We start from the raw sequence: 16,892 nt of genomic DNA, 5'->3' as shown, positions 1-16,892 counted from the left end.
TGGATGGTGGTGAGAGTAGCAAAAAATTGTGAATATAACCAACAGAACTGAAATATATATCGGAATGTGAAAAAAAGGGGAACTGTTAGATTGTATATGTGGTAACAGAATAAAAATTATTTTTTAAGAATCCATGGAACTAAACTACACAATGAACCCTAAGTTAAAACATGGTGTCCAGTTTCAAGGTATTATGTCCCCCCAAACACCATTATCTTTGAGGTAATCTTGTGTTAGCAGGCCTATCAGTGTTAATTAGATTGTAATTCTTTTGAGTGTTCCCATGGAGATGCGCGCCACCCAACTGTGAGTAATGATTCTGATTGGATAATTTCCAAGGAGGTGTTGGCCCCACACTGGGTGGGTCTGAATTAAATTACTGGTGCACTATATAAGATCAGACAGAAGGAGCGAGCTTGCTGCAGCCAAAAGGGACACTTTGAAGAAAGCACAGGAACTGCAGATGAGAGACATTTTGAAGACGGCCATTGAAAGCAGACTCTTGCTCCAGAGAAGTTAAGAGAGGATGAATACCCCAAGTGCAACTAAGAGTGACATTTTTGAGGAACTTCAGCCTAGAGAGGAACATCTTGGGGGAAAGCCATTTTGAAACCAGAACTTTGAAGCAGACACCAGCACATGCCTTCCCAGCTAACAGAGGTTTTCCGGACACCACTGGCCATCCTCCAGTGAAGGTACCCGATTGCTGATGTGTTACCGTGGACACTTTATGGCCTTAAGACTGTAACTGTGTAACCAAATAAACCCCCTTTTATAAAAGCCAATCCGTCTCTGGTGTTTTGCATTCCGGCAGCATCAGCAAACCAGAACACATGGATTATAGTTAATAGTATAATTAAGAAAATGTGCTCTCTTCAATTATAGCAGATGTTCCATACCAATGCAAGATGTTAATAATAGGATGGTATATGGGAATCCTGTATTTTATGCATGATTGTTCTGTAACCCACAACTTCTCTAATAAAGAAAAAAAGTAATCACTTTAATTAACCATGTTAGAAAATTTAAAAATAAATCAGGTGATTAGCTCAACAAATGCAGAAAGAAAGCTTTTGACAAAAGTGAATATCCATTCCTGATAAAAAATTCTCAGCAAAATAGGTCTAGAAGAAAATTTCCTTGACCTGATATAGGACATCTACATGAAACCTACAGATAATATCATAAAAATGAAAGACTGAATTCTATCAACCTAAGATCAGGAAAAAGACAATGATGTCCAGTCTTGTTGCTTTTATTCAGCATTTTCTCACTAGTGTAATAAGGCAAGAAAAAGAAACAGAAGGTGACCCAACTGAAAAGGAAGAACTAAAACTGTCTTAATTCACAGATGACCTGATTGTCCATGTAGAAAATGAAATGGAATTTACAAAAGCTACTAGAACTAATAATATAAAAAGTGAGTTTAGCAAGGTTGCAGTATACAAGTCAATATATGAAAATCTACTGAATGTTTACTGCAGATTTATTCATAACAACCAAAAACTGGATACCACCCAAATGTCCACCAATTGATGAATGGAAAAATAAATTTGGTATACACATACAATGGAATACTACTCAGCAATGAAAAGACACAGACTATTAACACATACAACGATATGAATGTGCCTCAAAAGCATTAGCCTATGTAAAAGAAGTCAGACCAGAAAGACTCCATGTTGTTTGATTCCCTTTATATGAAATTTTAGTAAAGGTAAATATACAGTGACAAAGAGCAGATCAATGGTTGCCAGAGGCTATGGGGAGAGATAGGGCATTGACTGAAAGAGGGCACCAGGGATCTTTTATATTATGTGTGACAGTGGTTGTGCTACTGTTTATATTTATCAAAACTGAGCCCCAATATGGTACCATTCACCAAAAGACTCAGCTGATCCCTGGAACCATGTTGCTCACATTGGATTCCTTCTATCATTGAGGAGTCAGTGTTTTGTCCTCACAAAAACAGACTCACAGTGTTTTTTCTAGTACCAGTCATTCACAGAATTTGAGAATTCCTTATCAATAGATATATATACCACATACAACATCAACTCCAACCAGGAGACACATTTTATGGTGAAAAAAAATGTTTGTAGTAGGCTCAAGTCCACCAAATTTACTTGTCTCATCATGCATCCCATCATTCAGAAGCAGTTGACTTGACATAATTGTGGAATGGCATGATGAGGTCCCAGTTACAATTCCAGCTAAAAGACAATACCCTAGAAGTTGGGTGCCATCTTATAGAAATGTCATACATGCTTTAAAATATTACTCAATGTGCAGGGTTGTCTCTACCATAGCCAGAATGCAAAGATCAGCAAACCAATGGATACAGGCAGAGTGGTTATTTTCATTATTCCAATAAGTAACCCGGTGAGAAGTTTGGCTCCCCATCCTCACTTACTCGGGCTTGGTTGATTTCAAGTTCCTAGTGCCCAAAAAAGGAATACCTTAACCATGGTCCTGAACCTCTTGTGCATGGTCCTAATGATTGGAAGCAGAGACTGTGCCCTGGTATTGAGGTCCTTGTATTACTGAACCAGCAGTCACACAAAGGGAGATACTCTATTGATTGGTGTGATCAATCCTGATGGTCAAGGACAAATTTGGTTGCTGATATATACTGGGGAAAGGACTTCGTTTAGAACACAGAGTATTCACTGGGATATCTTATAACACTTTCTTGAACAATAGCCATGATCAAAGGGAAACTGTATAACTTACTAAAGGATCACCAAGGACTCAAATCCTTCAGGAAAGAAATTTTAGTCATCACTCCAGGTAAAGAACCCCAGCAGCTTGAATGCCATTAGAAAATTAGAAAACTATGAAAAGGGGGTGAGAGAAAAAAGCTATGATGAGAAATTTAGGCCTAGTGACCAGCTACCCTCTCCAGGGTCCTATTCCTTCCTCTTGGTCCTTTAGGTATAGGATAGGTGGCAACTCTTCACTCTTGCTATCCCTGGGATATGTCACTATCACTTCTTGGTTTCCAAAACCCTGTCTTCACTTTTATAATAGCATATTCTGATAGATGCAATCCTCATGTCTCTATGAAGATTGTGAGGATAGCAGAGCACATATTTTCTGCTTCATTGTACCCATGCTCTCTATTACTCTCTTCAAACTGATGTTAATGCATATACATGCACACGCACTCCCACCCAAAGAGCACCCAGTTCATAGGAAGTGATTCAGTAATGTTTGATAATTTATTGTCTATTTGATGGTGCAGAGAGAGATGCAGAAATGCTAAAAGGTAAAAAAGTTGGAGTAGAATCTGGGATAGAAAGTAATACACCAGCATGACTAAAAAGAGATTTTTACAGGTTCCAAGGTTTATAAAATGTGATTGTTTCCCAGGGGATTTCCTAACCTGCAGGTGCAAAAGGACCAACCAGAAGGAAGAAGCAGACCCTCCTTCCTATTATTCCAGGAATTACTGTTCTTCTTCTACAAATGAATTCAGGATGAAAGGTTGGAGGTTGGGTCTGTAGACAAAGCCCAAGGGTGAGACTCTTACCATATTCCAAATTCCCAAGGAAGGGGTCTTTACAGCAAGTTTTACAAGTAGGAAGCCAGCAGAGTCCCTGAACTCACTGTCAGTGAGAGATTCCAAGACTTCCTTGGAGATTCCCTGTGGCTACTTTCCTCAGAGCTCCCCTCATATCCTTGTTTCTCAGGCTGTAGATGAGAGGATTAAGCATGGGAGTCATCACTGCATAGAACACAGACAATAGTTTTGCCTCCTGTTTGGAAGACTTGGGTGTCATATAGGTGACAATTGCTGACCCATAAAAAAGAACGACCACAATGAGGTGGGAGACACAGGTAGAGAATGCCTTGAGGCTCCTTGCAGCTGACTTCATCCTCACCACAGTCACTATGACGTGGCCATAGGATACCAGAATTAGGGAAACAGGTACAAGGAGAATCACAACCCCCATGAGGAAAATGGCTGTCTCTGAAGTACGGGTGTCTGTGGATGCCAGGATCAGCATTGCAGGTGCCTCACAAAAGAAATGAGCGATGCCATTGCTGCCTTGGTAGGGCAGCCTCAGTGTGAAGCTGGTATCTACCACAGCTACCAGAATACCGCTGGTCCATGATCCTGTGGCTAGCTGGACACACATCCTCCAGGTCATGATACTAGGATAATGCAAAGGGTTGCAGATGGCCACAAACCGGTCATAGGACATCACTGCTAGAAGGGCACACTGTGTACCCCCAAAAATGAGGAAGAGTAGAAGCTGAGCTGCACAACGTGTGAATGAAATGAACTTCTTCCTGGAGAGCAGGTGAACTAGGGCCTGAGGAATGATGTTGGTAGAGAAACAGAGGTCAGCCAGAGACAAGTTGCAGAGAAAAAAATACATGGGTGTGTGAAGTCGGGAGTCAACCTGAACAAGGGACATGAGAAGCAGATTTCCAAGCACAGTGATCAAGTAGACACCCAGGAACAACACAAAGAGCAACTGCTGGTGATGTAGGTCATCAGAGAGTCCCAGAAGGAGGAATTCTGTCACCTCCGTCTCATTTGTCAGTCTCATAGTTTGTCTCTTTTTTTCACTATATGCTAAACAATGGCATGCCTCACCTGTAAAATTATATAATTCAGAATTGGAAGGATTGGGAATTGCCCACAATCACTAGCATTCATTTCAATAATCCCCTTTATAATGTCTTTAGCAGATGATCATGCTGTTTAGTTGGAACATTTCCAGTGTTGGAAAACTTGGTATTTTATAAGATGGTTCATTCCATTTTTGGTGTCATCTGGGAAGTATAGAGTAGATCAGAAGAATCATCATCTTTATTCTGAATATCACACTTGTAATAATACCTTTTATTACATTAATGACATTAATACAAGAACACACTGCATTCATCTGGAAAGGCATGTCATTTAATGTCAATTCAATTTTCAATCTTATACTGTCCTTGCCACACTTCTCCTATCTCATGATTGTGTGGATTTTTTTTTTTTTAATGCTTTGGACGTGCAACTGATCCTGTTGCCTCTTCCCTGAAAAGACAGTCACAAGGTATAAGACATCAACACAAGTGCATGTACGTTTTAGAGCTGACATATTTCTTGAAGAAAATAACCTCTCTTGAAAATAATCCAGGGAACCAAAGGGTAATTCTGGATAGTGTGCCATAACCTGTTTGGTAATCCTATCTCCAGCTCCACCTAGAATTCTCTATAATCGATTTTGTCTATGGAAGAAATTCCAAATAGCAGGTACACCATCACAGCAAAATTTCCATTTTAAATCACTAGCTTAGCTAGCTTCCTGTTCAGCCCAAACTCAGCACTACCTCCCACCTCCAGCTCATCATCATCCTTCACTGCCTTGCATTATCTATTTACTCTACACAGGATTAAAATCTCCTTTGAAAATGGTGCCTATGTCTTTTTCATCTTTGTTCCCTTTGTAAAACATAGCATAGTGCTTCATTCAATAAATGATTATTAACTAAATGAAGTGGAAATAATTTGATCACATATTTAGCTGAGGTGATAAGAAAGTCTGCCAGTACCCCTAATGAGATTTGTAAGAATTGGGAATCAATAATAAAATTTCATGGAGCTCTTCCAAGTAGGGGAAGACATTTTTATCTTAAACACCGAAATTTAAAACATTATGCAAGGATTGGTCTGTCAACCCTTTTCTTTCCAGGAGAGGTGACTCAGAATAATGTTTTAAATAGATAAAATAAAATGTAGAGGATTACTAAGGAAACCAATTTCATCAAAACACAGTTATGAAAATAGTCTCTACAAACAACTTTGTTGTATAATAATACATGCACTTCTTTATTAACACATTAAATTTAAAAATATAGTGGTGGGTCTAATAACTACCTTAATTTCAAAAATAATGATACTGTAAATGATATTTTGAGATGTCTTCAACAACTTCAATATGACATAGAAATATCTCTTATTTCTATTGGTGAAAATTCATAGATAGTGCTAGTACTGATGTTCATTTGTTGCCTACACTCAAACTCAAATATGTTAAATTCCTGTTAGAGGAAAGTAAAAATAAAGATTGTAGCATTTGGTACCCAAATTGAAGGAACCCTGAATTCCACGTTAAGAACTCCTGTGCTATAGGAATTCCCAGGCCACCTTTCTAGCCATTTTCCTTACACATAACAAGGACACACTGCATTTTTATACATCACTGTTTTTGTTCAGCATGGTCCCTCTACTGAGAGGCATGCATCACTTTCCTTGGGTAATTGTCGCACTTGGAATGTTCATTACGTTCCTGAGGCCAAAGAATTCTAGAGGTAAGGGACTAAACCGTGGCTATGTTTTATCCCTGGTGCCTAGTGTGTTTCCTGGGACATTACAGATTCACAGCAAATATACCTCTGATGAATGAATGCAGTGGGCCAAATAAGCCTACATGATTTAACAGATACGTACACTAATATACAATTGCCTCCAAAGGCAAATATAGACTATTATCAAAACTGCCAATATAAAAGTTAATTATGAAGACACAGGTTATTTTAAGTTAGGTACTTCCTGAATTATGAAGGCAGAACATCTACTGGAAGATGCTACCTGGTCCTTAGTTCTAGAGTCTCCAGATTATGGTTCAGTTTGGCTTTAGATTTGCCTCTCTCTCTGCCACAAGTTGCCCCCTTCCCAGAGTAGAAATTTGAGTGCAGTTTCATGAATCATATGTCTAGATTTTAAGGAAATATAAATGAAACACAGTGTTTCCCAGTTTTGACAAAAGGAGACATAGAGCATAAAATTTGTCACAAAGTCCAAACAAGAGATAAAAATAAGAGAGTACTAATAAGAGAATAACTTGAATAAAATGGCAGCTACAGGATATTTCTATGATTTCTGTCCATTCCACATTTGACCTATGACCACAGGTCTTTCAAGAGTCTATCTAGTGTTCCTCCAGGAACACTTTCCTTACTGATTCAGACATTTGCTCCATTCCTCACTTCCATCAGCCCCCAACACAGACACAGATATGCACAAATATATTCACAAACACGCAGTCTATAAAAGATACACGTGTGCCTACAATACCATGTACTTACCTGCAGCTTAGCTCTAACAAATACATAGAATTGATTGCCTTTCTCCATGACTGTAAGATGTTCAAGGGCAGAGACATCTGAATCATTTCTATTCAGTGCAAATAAGATAAATCCTGGCAAATAGTAAATGTTCAACACATGTTTCTTGAGCTGGTTTTACCTGAACCAAAGGAGAAGAAGATAGAGAAGTGAATCTGAGTCAGAGATGAGCTTGGCTTGTGACTTGATGATAGAAGCTCCCACTAACCCTGGAATTACTGCATTAGAAGGCTGCCCCTCCCCACCCCATCTCCCCTGGTTTCATTTCTTTTTCTTCCCCCATGAAAATGTGGAGGAGGTGGTGATGCTCCAGGTAACTGTGAATCTGCCCCCAGGGTAAGGAAGCTTCTGCAAGAAAATCATGATTACTCTCAACCTTTCTTTCATCTTACTGCTTTTTCTCAAAGTGTGAGCTCAGTCCATGGAAATGACATGCACCACTGGATGATGCAATCACAGAGTCATGCATTGTCTAATATGACATTTCTTTTAGGGAGAGGAGATGGAGGGAACCCCATAGGAACCAAGGGAAAATATTAAATTTCTCTTCTGAGTCCAACATCCTTTGTACTCAAAAGCACTTGTTCCTTATCTCCGTACATACTTACTACCTTCCAAACCCAGCCTCAACACAGGCATAAAAATCCCCACCAAAAGGACCAATACTAACTCCATGGAAACTCTGCTTATGTCTCATCAGGTGAAAACCAGGATTCTTCATCACAGGAAATTTGATATTATAACTGTGGTTTCATAAGGTAGATCCACTGTGGATAAAACCTTGGCTATATCCACTGCAAATAATCAGGTAGTTTGAACAAAATTAGTTGAAATTTAAAAATCAAATCTCTGAATAGATTAAAACCAATTCACCCCTAGTATGTCCCAGATTATTCTCTCTTTGTTCAACACATGACTTCTCTTCCATTCCTTCTAACAATCTTACCAAAAAGCCTCATCTGATGAGAAAAAAAGATCAAATTAGCATCTTGAAGCCATTTAAAAAAATAAAAACCCACTGCTGGGCAAAGTGTTGCAAGTACATGGGCACCAGCATAGGCAGAGTGGAGACTGTGGGCAGCTGGTCATAAAAGCAGAGAGCTCAGAAAATCTCTGAAGTCAAGACCAAGGGCAGGGCAGGAAGGAGAACCCCCACATTTCCAAGTCCCCCTGCTCCATCCAAAGGGCTGATCTGCCTCAGGGCAGATCCTGTGACAACAGTTCCATTTAAATGAAGTGAAGGTGGGGATACCAGAAGAGGTCTCTGGAGTGGCTGAAGTTCTCAGGAGGAATTCTGAATCATTAGGGTGGATCCTGAGCTGCCTTTCCTCTCAGATGGTTCCCAAGTGGTTTTAAGGAGACATAAAATAATGTGTAGTAAACACTCAAATCCCTGTTTTCAGACCCCATCACCAGTCCTTTTGCAGTAGTAACCTTTCAAATGTAACCTCAAAACTATAAGCAAGTTGTGAATGTGAGCTGAATTATGGTACTAGCCTTTCAAACGTAACTTTAAAACTGTAAGCAAGCTGTGAAGTTGAGCTCTTAGTCTCACAAAGCAACATGTAAATGTAACTTCTGCACCCAGATAAGAATAAGCTTTCATCTATTTCCTTAGACTTGGAGGCACCTTTCCCAGGTGTCACAGAGGATATAAATCCTAAAGGAAATAGTAAATAATTGAGAAAAAAAACTACTGAAGTTTTCCAGCCCTGTTACCTGTTACCCCAGATGATTATCTTTCTTTGTCTCTAACATATATAAAAGCAAATTGAAAAATCACTATGGGGAGATAGATTTGGGAAGTTTCCGTGCTCTCTCGCTGGCATAAATAAAAATTTTTTTCCTCCTCAGCCTGTTCGGTGTGTCTCACATTGGCTGTACTGAGCGAGGAGCCCAGATTTGGGGATTGCCTCATTTACGATTTGGAGCCCAACGTGGGGCCTGACATCTGAGCAACAGGCTGCTCCTTGGATTCCTGGATCCCCAAGGTGAGACATTCCTGAGTCGTAGCTCTAAGGCCAAAGGAGAACTCCAAGAACTGGAGGAGAGTGTTTCTTGCCCCGGGCATTTAGGACCCCAGTGGAGGCTGGCTGTGGAGGGAAACAGGTTTGGTGTGTGAATGCGGATGTTTTGTATGTTTGCCCAGGCCCAGGTTGGTTTGGTGTGTATTGACACATAAACTCCTGCCAAAGCTGTAAGTGGGAAACTGTACTTGGAAATTTGTTTTTGGAAGGGAGCAGCCCCTGATATAAAAGGAAAGACACTGAATTTGGTGCCTAGGTTTGGATTTGGTTATTTGCATGCTTCGTGCCAGATAAATTTCTGCCAAAGCTGTTTTTGGAGGGTGAAGCCCCAGGAATAAAGAAGACATTTGAGACTTGGTACCTAGGTTTTGGCCTCGGTTCTTATTTTTTAGTTTTATGGTTTGTGTTTTGTCTTGTCCTGTTTTCCTCTAAAGTTGACTAAAGAGTATTAAAAAGAGAAAAGTGGGAAACAACCTAAGTGAGAAATCTAAGGAAAGTAAGAAGGATGATCCTTTAAATTGCATACCTAAACATTGGGAGCAATTCAGGTATAAGCCTATGAGAAAGAAAAGCATGAAACGTTTATGTGAAGAAGTAATTTGGTCTCAGTATGAATTAGAGGATGGCCACAAGTGGTCAAGCCAGGGATCAATAGAATATAATATCTTGCAGCTAGATTTATTTTGTAAGAGAATGAACAAATGGAATGAAATTCTGGTTGTGCAGTATTTTATGGCTCTAGTTCAGAATGAAAAGCTGCAGAGAAAATGTTTTGGATATGGCATTTTACCCATCAGCCAAGCCCCTAGCCTCTTTTAGAGAGCTCCTGAGGTTTCTGCTGGAGAGGAGAAAAAAGAAGCCAGCGCCCGGTTAGAAAATTGCTGGCTAAGATTTTCAGCCCTAAGGTGACTGAGGCTTTTGAACTCCAAGCTGAAATATGGTGGCCGAGATTTCTAGACCCCGGGTTGGGGAACACCTGGGAATCCTGACCTAGAAAGTGACAGACAAAGCCCCTGTGCAGACATTTGTGGCTCCCACGCCATCCCCCTCCTGCTACTCTGCTGTTTCTGCACTCCCCTTTCCCTTCCTACCAGAGTCTTTGATGTCGCCACTCCTTCCTCTTCCTCTTCTCTGGCTCCTCATCAGAAGGCTGAGGAGAAGCCCCCGATGCCTAGGAACTCTTCTGAAATGACCTTTCCACCTCATATCTGGAGTGGTATACCCTTCAGGCAGAGTGACTCTACCTCTGGAGGGCAAAGTCAGGGACAGTTCCCTCTCCGACAAGTGCCAGCTGGAATAAATGGCCAGGGCTCACCTAGGGGATATATGTATGTGCACAACCCTTTCTCCATCTCAGATCTATACAAAAGCTGGGTTCCCAGATAGCAAGAGGATCCCAGGAAAATGGAAAATTTGTTTAACTTAATTTTTGCAATGCATAATTCTAATTGGGCTGATATACAATCTTTATTAAACATGCTATTAACCTCAGAAGAAAGGAGAATTGTAATTGCAGAAGCTCATGATTATGCTGACTCTTTAGCAATAATAGTCCAGGGATCCAGTACACACCCCTGGAAATCTGGCCATTCCACAAGTAAACCCCCTTTGGAACCCAAAGGAACAAGCAGACAGGACAAAATGAGATCACTATAAAGCATGCATAATTGTAGGACTAAGAAATGGACTGCCTAAACAAAAAAACTTGAGTAAAGTCAAAGAATTTGTCCAAAAGTCAGATGAAAATCCATCAATTTTTTTAAAGCAATTATTCAAAATTTGCCATAAATTTACTGATACAATCCCAGAAGACCCAATAAACTGGCACAGGGTAGATCAGTCCTTTATTTGCCAGAGTGTCCCTGACATTCATTGAAAATTGCAAAAGCTAGAAGGAGGATTAGGAAAACCAATCTTGGAGCTTGCAGAAATTGCCTTTAAAGTTTTCATAATCGGGAATCTGCCCATGGAAAACAACAAAAGTAGAATGTCACTTAGTTATCAAACCTCCAAGCTAATCTTCAAGGAGAAATGCTTGGCAAGAATTTTAGCTTTCCTCAGGCTCCAAGATGGGGAAAGCATGATGAAGATCCATCACAAAGGGTGCTCCAGTTTGCTAATGCTGCTGTTATGCAAAATACCAGAAACGGATTAGCTTTTATAAAGCAGATTAATTTGGCTACAAGTTACTGTCCTAAGGCCATAAAAGTGTCCAAACTAAGGCATCAACAAGAGGATTCCTTCACTGAAGAACAGCTGATGTCTGGAACATCTCTGTCAGTTGGGAGGGCATGTGGCTGGCATCTGCTATTCCTTTGCTCCTGGAGTGCATTTCAAAATGGCTTTCTCCAAAACAACTCGGGGCTTGTCTCTCTTAGCTTCTTCAGTTCCTGTGCATCTACGCACTGGGGTCCTCTCTTAGCTCCTCTGGAGCACACTCTGGGCTAGCATCTCTAAACATCTCCAAGCATCCCAAAGCATCAGCAAGCATCTCTCCAGAAGTCTCTCTCAGCTGCTCTGTGCTCCTTCTGTCTGTGAGCTCTCTTATAGGACTTCAGTGATTTAATTAAGACCCATCCTGAATGGGAAGGGTCCACGTCTCCATGGAAATATCTAATCAAAATATTTCACCTAAAGTTGGGTGAGTCACATCTCCAGGGAAACAACCTAATCCAAACATCCCACAAGATTGGATTAAAACATGGCTTTTGGGGGTCATAATATATCCAAACTGGCAAAAAGGGTAAGACCCCAGGGGACCCCAAGGAAACCATTAAATTCCCAACAATGTTCATACTGAAAGGGGAAAAGGCAGCAAAGACCGAACAGCCCAACCCCACAGCTAGCAAGGGATGAAACTAGTGAGCTGGAGTGACAGGGCCCAAGGACTTCTTACAGCAGTGGGAAATCATGCCATACTGAACCTTGGGATTCATTTCAAGGAGGTAAGAAATTAGTAAATTTCCTGGTAAATATGAGACTCAACTATACTTCAAAGGAATCATTCATTCCCTGTTGTGGGCCTGTCTGAAGTTGTTAATGACTGATACTTCCCAAAGCTGCAGCAATATCTAATTGGAAAAGGTCAATTGACTTACAAATTTCTTTGCAAGCCTCTCTCTTTCTCTCCCTCACCTGGAGAAATGAATTTACAAGTTCTGGCTCTATGAGCAGGGCTAACAGACTGTATACAAATATCCAAGCAAGAAACAACATCCTAATGAGGTATGGCTGTGAAGATATCCTCCAGGTAGGCCAAAGATGTTCAGGAAGTCACAGTAAGATTGCAACCAGACATTATTCTACAACATTTAAAGTAATATCCACTTAGGCAAGGAGCAGAAAGAGCATTTTTTGCTTCTAATTAAGATAGTTTTAGAATAAAGGTTAATAAACCCATGAACTCAAGATTATTAATTTGTCCAAGATTTAGGAGCTATCAATCAAATAGTAGAAGATATATACGCACAGTACCTAATCCATATACTCTACTCATCAATATTTCTGATGCATATACTTGCTTTATGGTTTTAAATTTAAAAGTGCTCTTTTATAGCATCCCACTAAATAAAGACTCGCAAAAGCTCTTTGCATTCAAATGAGAAGAATCTGACACAGGAAAAAAATAGCAGTATAGCTGGACTGTATTACCACAAAGTTTTAAAAATGCTGCGACTCTTTCTGGGCAAGACTTGTCCAGAGATCTTCAAAGAGTACAGCTGTATAAGGGACTTTATCTCTAATATGTAGATAACATCCTTATTGCTAGCTGAATTGCAAGAGGCCTCAGACATTAATATCATAACAATACTGAACAGGCTGGCCAAGAAAGGATATAAAGTATCTGACTCAGATTATGCAAACCCATGTCAAATACCTAGGATTTGAGCTCTCTAAAGGGAAAAAAAAGGGCTCTGTAATCTAGTAGAAAGAAGCCCTCTAGTGAGTAGCCACACCAAAGAACAGAAGCAGAGGGTTCTTAGGTATTGCCAGCTACTGTCGACCGTGGATAACAAATTTTGGATTAATAGCCAAACCTCTATATCTGACCCTCAAGGGAAATGAAAAGATCCTTCAGAATGGACACCTGAAGGCACAATTGCCTTTCAAAGTTTAAAGGACAAATTGATGTCTGCTCCAGCCTTGTGATTCCCTGACCCCATAAAAGAATTCAACCTGCTTGTCCACAAAAGGCAGGGTACATTGCCTTGGGGGTGCTTGTGCAGCATTTTGGAGGAAGTATACGACCAGTGGCTTATTTGTCAAAACTGCTTGACAGAGGCAGGGTAAGATGGCAGCATAGAGAGGTGTGGAATTTAGTTAGTCCTCTAGAGCAACTAGTAAATAGCCAGGAACAACTAGTAAATAGTCTGGAACAACCGTTTGGGGGATATCTATGACTGGACACACATTGTACACCAGTCTGGAGTGGGTGAAAGGGCTGAGACCACAGCATAGAACCATAAGTAAAGCCTCCCAAATGGCAGAGGTTGGTGCCCCTCCCCCACTGGCATGGCAGACTGAGCTGAAACACTTCCCTGTGGCAAAAAGAAGCAGTCTCTACTAGGAGGAAGGGAAGGTAGCTCAACCAAGCTCAAACTGTGGTTTTAATTAACAAATCTGGACTGCTGAATTCAAGATAGAAGCACAGATAAACCTGAAGCAAGCAAGAAAGGAAACTTGAGGTTTCTTCCAGCAGAGACAACACAGTGCTGACAGAAAAAAGAAATAATAATAAATAAATAAAAACAGAGGTTTTTGGAGTCAGCTGAGTTCAGAATACTGGAAAAGGGCTGTGTCCCCAGAAAACGGGTCCAAGAACTGGGTACCAACTCCAGCTCTCAACTGGCAAAACTGGGGGGCTGGGGACTGGCTCTGAAAAGAGGACTTCTTTCTTTTTTATTTTATTTTTCTCTCATTCTAAGCAGCTCATTAGAGAAAGCCTCAGGCATTTTTAACTGTCAGAGCAGACCCAGGTAAGGGTGGAGTTAAGATAGTTAGAGAGACAAAGGAGGAAGTCAAGTGAAGGAGATAAAGGGGTATCTTCCCTAAAAAATGGGGAGGCAGGGCCCCGCTCAAGTGGCTGCCCTCCCTCAGAGAATTCAGACCCCAGGTCCTGGGAAAAAGAACAAGATAGCTTAAGCTTAGCTTCTGGCTCACCCTTGGTCCCTGGCAGGAAAAGGGTCTGCTGAGAATTAAAGGCACCACACTTCTTTATACCACTGGGGAGCTGCAGGCTGACCTTCTTGGCCACCTGCTAGGCAGGATAGGAGAAGCACAGAGGCTAGAGGCCTCACAGGAAAGTCTGAAAATCTTCTGGGTTTCATCCTCAGGGAAACTTAATATTGATTACACCCTCCTCTTGAAAACTGGGCCCGTCTAGTCTGGGGAAATCTGATTGGGGTAATCAAGGAAACCAGGCGCCTAGAAAACAAAAAACTATGAAAAACAAAGACATGGCCCAGTCAAAGGCAAAAACTTACACTTCAAGTGAGATACAGGAGTGGAAACAACTAATTAAAGATATTCAAACAAATCTTATAAATCAAATCAATGAGCTAAAGGACAATGTGGCATAAGAGATGAAGGATAGAAAGAAGACACTGGGTGACCATAAAGAAGAATTGGTAAGCTTGAAAATACAAATAGCAGAAATTATGGGAATGAAAGGCACAATAGAAGAGATGAAAACACAATGGAGACATGCAGCAGTAGATTTGAAGAGAGAGAAAGGATTCAGGAACTAGAATACAGGACATCTGAAATCCTAGACACAAAAGAACAGATAGGGAAAAGAATGGAAAAACATGAGTTCCATCTCAGGGAATTCAATGACAACATGAAGCACATGAATATACATGTCATGGGTATCCCAGGAGGAGAAGAGGAGGGAAAAGGGGCAGAAACAATAGTGTAGGTAATAATCATTGAAAATTTCCCATCTCTTATGAAAGACAAAATTACAGGTCCAAAAAGTGCAGCACACCCCAAACAAAACAGATCTGAATAGACGAACTCCAAGACACTTAATAATCAGATTATCAAATGTCAAAGCAAAGAGAGAATCCTGAAAGCAACAAGAGAAAAGTGATCCATCACATACAAGGGAAGCTCTATAATACTATGTGTGGATTTCTCAGTAGAAACCATGGAGGCGAGAAGGCAGTGGTATGATATATTTAATATACTAAAAGAGAAAAACTGCCAACCAAGAATCTATATCCAGCAAAACTGTCCTTCAAAAAATGAGGGAGAGTTTAAAACATTTTCAGACAAACAGACAAAGACAGTTTGTGAACAAGATACTTGCTCTACAAAAATTACTTAAGTGAGCACTACAGGCAGATAGGAAAAGACAGGAGACAGAGGTTTGGAGAAGTGTTTAGAAATTAGGACTATCAGTAAGGATAAAGGGAGAGAGAGAGAAAATAAACATAAAATAAGATATGACATATAAAATCCAAAAGACAAAATGGTAGACAATAGGTATTACACTGAATGAAATCAGACAGAAAACAAAAGGAGAAATACAGTATGGTCTCACTAACATGAACTAACATTAAGGAGCAAAACTTGAGAGTTAAAGTTGGGAGCACAGATTACAGGAGATAGAGTAGAGATCAGGCATCTGATGCTGAAGGAGTACATAAGGTCAAGAGGATTGATTGTATTGATCCAGAAATGGAAAGCACAATACTGGGTGACAGTAGCACAATATTGTAAGTACTCTGTACAAAAATGAGTGTGAGTATGGTTGAAAGAGGCTAGGGGCATGTATGACACCAGAAAGAAAGACAGAAGATAAAAACTGGGACTGTATAACTTAGTGAAACCTACAGTGGTCAATGATGGTGATTAAATGTACTAACATAAGAATGTTTTTACATGAAAGAGAACAAATGAATGTCCACATTGCAAGGTGTTGAAAATTGGATGGTATGGGGGAAAATACAATTACTGCAAACTAGAGTCTATAGTTAACAGTAACACTGTAATATGTTTCCATTAATTGTAATAAAGGCAATATATCAAGGCTAAATGTCTATAAGAAGGGGATATAAGGGAGTGGTATGAGATTCCTGGTGTTGTTGTTGTATGACCTTTCTATTTTTTTTTTTTTTCTTCTATCTTTTATTTTCTAATTCTTAATTTTTCACTCCTTTCCTCTTTCTTGGCAGAAGAAATGGAAATGTCCTCATATGGAGTACATAACTATGTGATTATACTGGAAATCATTAATTGTTTATTTAGGATGGATTATATGTTGTGTCTCTAAAACTGTTTAAAATATAAACAGAGGGATATAAGTGCTGGAGAAAATGTGGGGAGAGGGATGAACTATCCACTGTTGGTGGGAAAGTAGAATGGCAGAGCCCATCTGAAGGGCAAGTGTGGTGGTTCCACAGGAAGCTTAAGTATGGGGTTGCCATATGGTCCTACAACCATTATTTGTTGTATACTTGGAGGAACTAAGAGCAGGAACATGAGTGGACATTTGCACACTGATGTTTATGGCAGCAGTATTCACAATTTGCAATGGATGGAGGCAGACTAAGTTTACATCAACTGATAAATGGAATGGTGAACTGTGGAGTATACATCCAATGGAATATTGAGTGGCAGCAAGGAGGAATGAAGTTGTGAAGTATGCAACTGGGTGAATGGACCTTGAATGAAATAAGCCAAAAATGAGAAAACAAACATTATAATGCCTCACTAATATGGATTAACAATAAT

General features: G+C 40.1%; 1 protein-coding gene and 1 pseudogene across 1 annotated transcript; both read right to left on the bottom strand.

Annotated features, from left to right (window-relative positions):
- Positions 1 to 16,892, bottom strand: part of LOC119536993 — a 299,931-nt pseudogene that overhangs the window by 167,173 nt on the left and 115,866 nt on the right.
- LOC119536989 (olfactory receptor 2D2-like) lies at positions 1,037 to 4,559 on the bottom strand. Its single transcript, XM_037839627.1, has 2 exons — positions 3,642 to 4,559; positions 1,037 to 1,135 (listed from the first exon to the last, which is right to left on the bottom strand). The coding sequence occupies exons 1-2, from the start codon at positions 4,557 to 4,559 to the stop codon at positions 1,037 to 1,039; spliced, it is 1,017 nt and encodes a 338-aa protein (XP_037695555.1).

This window comes from Choloepus didactylus, chromosome 6, assembly GCF_015220235.1.
Source record: "Choloepus didactylus isolate mChoDid1 chromosome 6, mChoDid1.pri, whole genome shotgun sequence".
Taxonomy (NCBI): Eukaryota; Metazoa; Chordata; class Mammalia; order Pilosa; family Megalonychidae; genus Choloepus; species Choloepus didactylus.
Note: the sequence above shows the minus strand (reverse complement) of the source record. Positions and strands in the feature narration are given on the sequence as shown.

Excerpts from the sequence above, each read along its gene's own strand:
- LOC119536989 (XM_037839627.1), bottom strand. The coding sequence starts at position 4,559 with ATGAGACTGACAAATGAGACGGAGGTGACAGAATTCCTCCTTCTGGGA. Across the intron at positions 1,136-3,641 it reads GGAAAGTAGCCACAGGGAAT|TTTTCTTCTAGACCTATTTT; the intron begins CTCCAAGGAAGT and ends AGGTCAAGGAAA.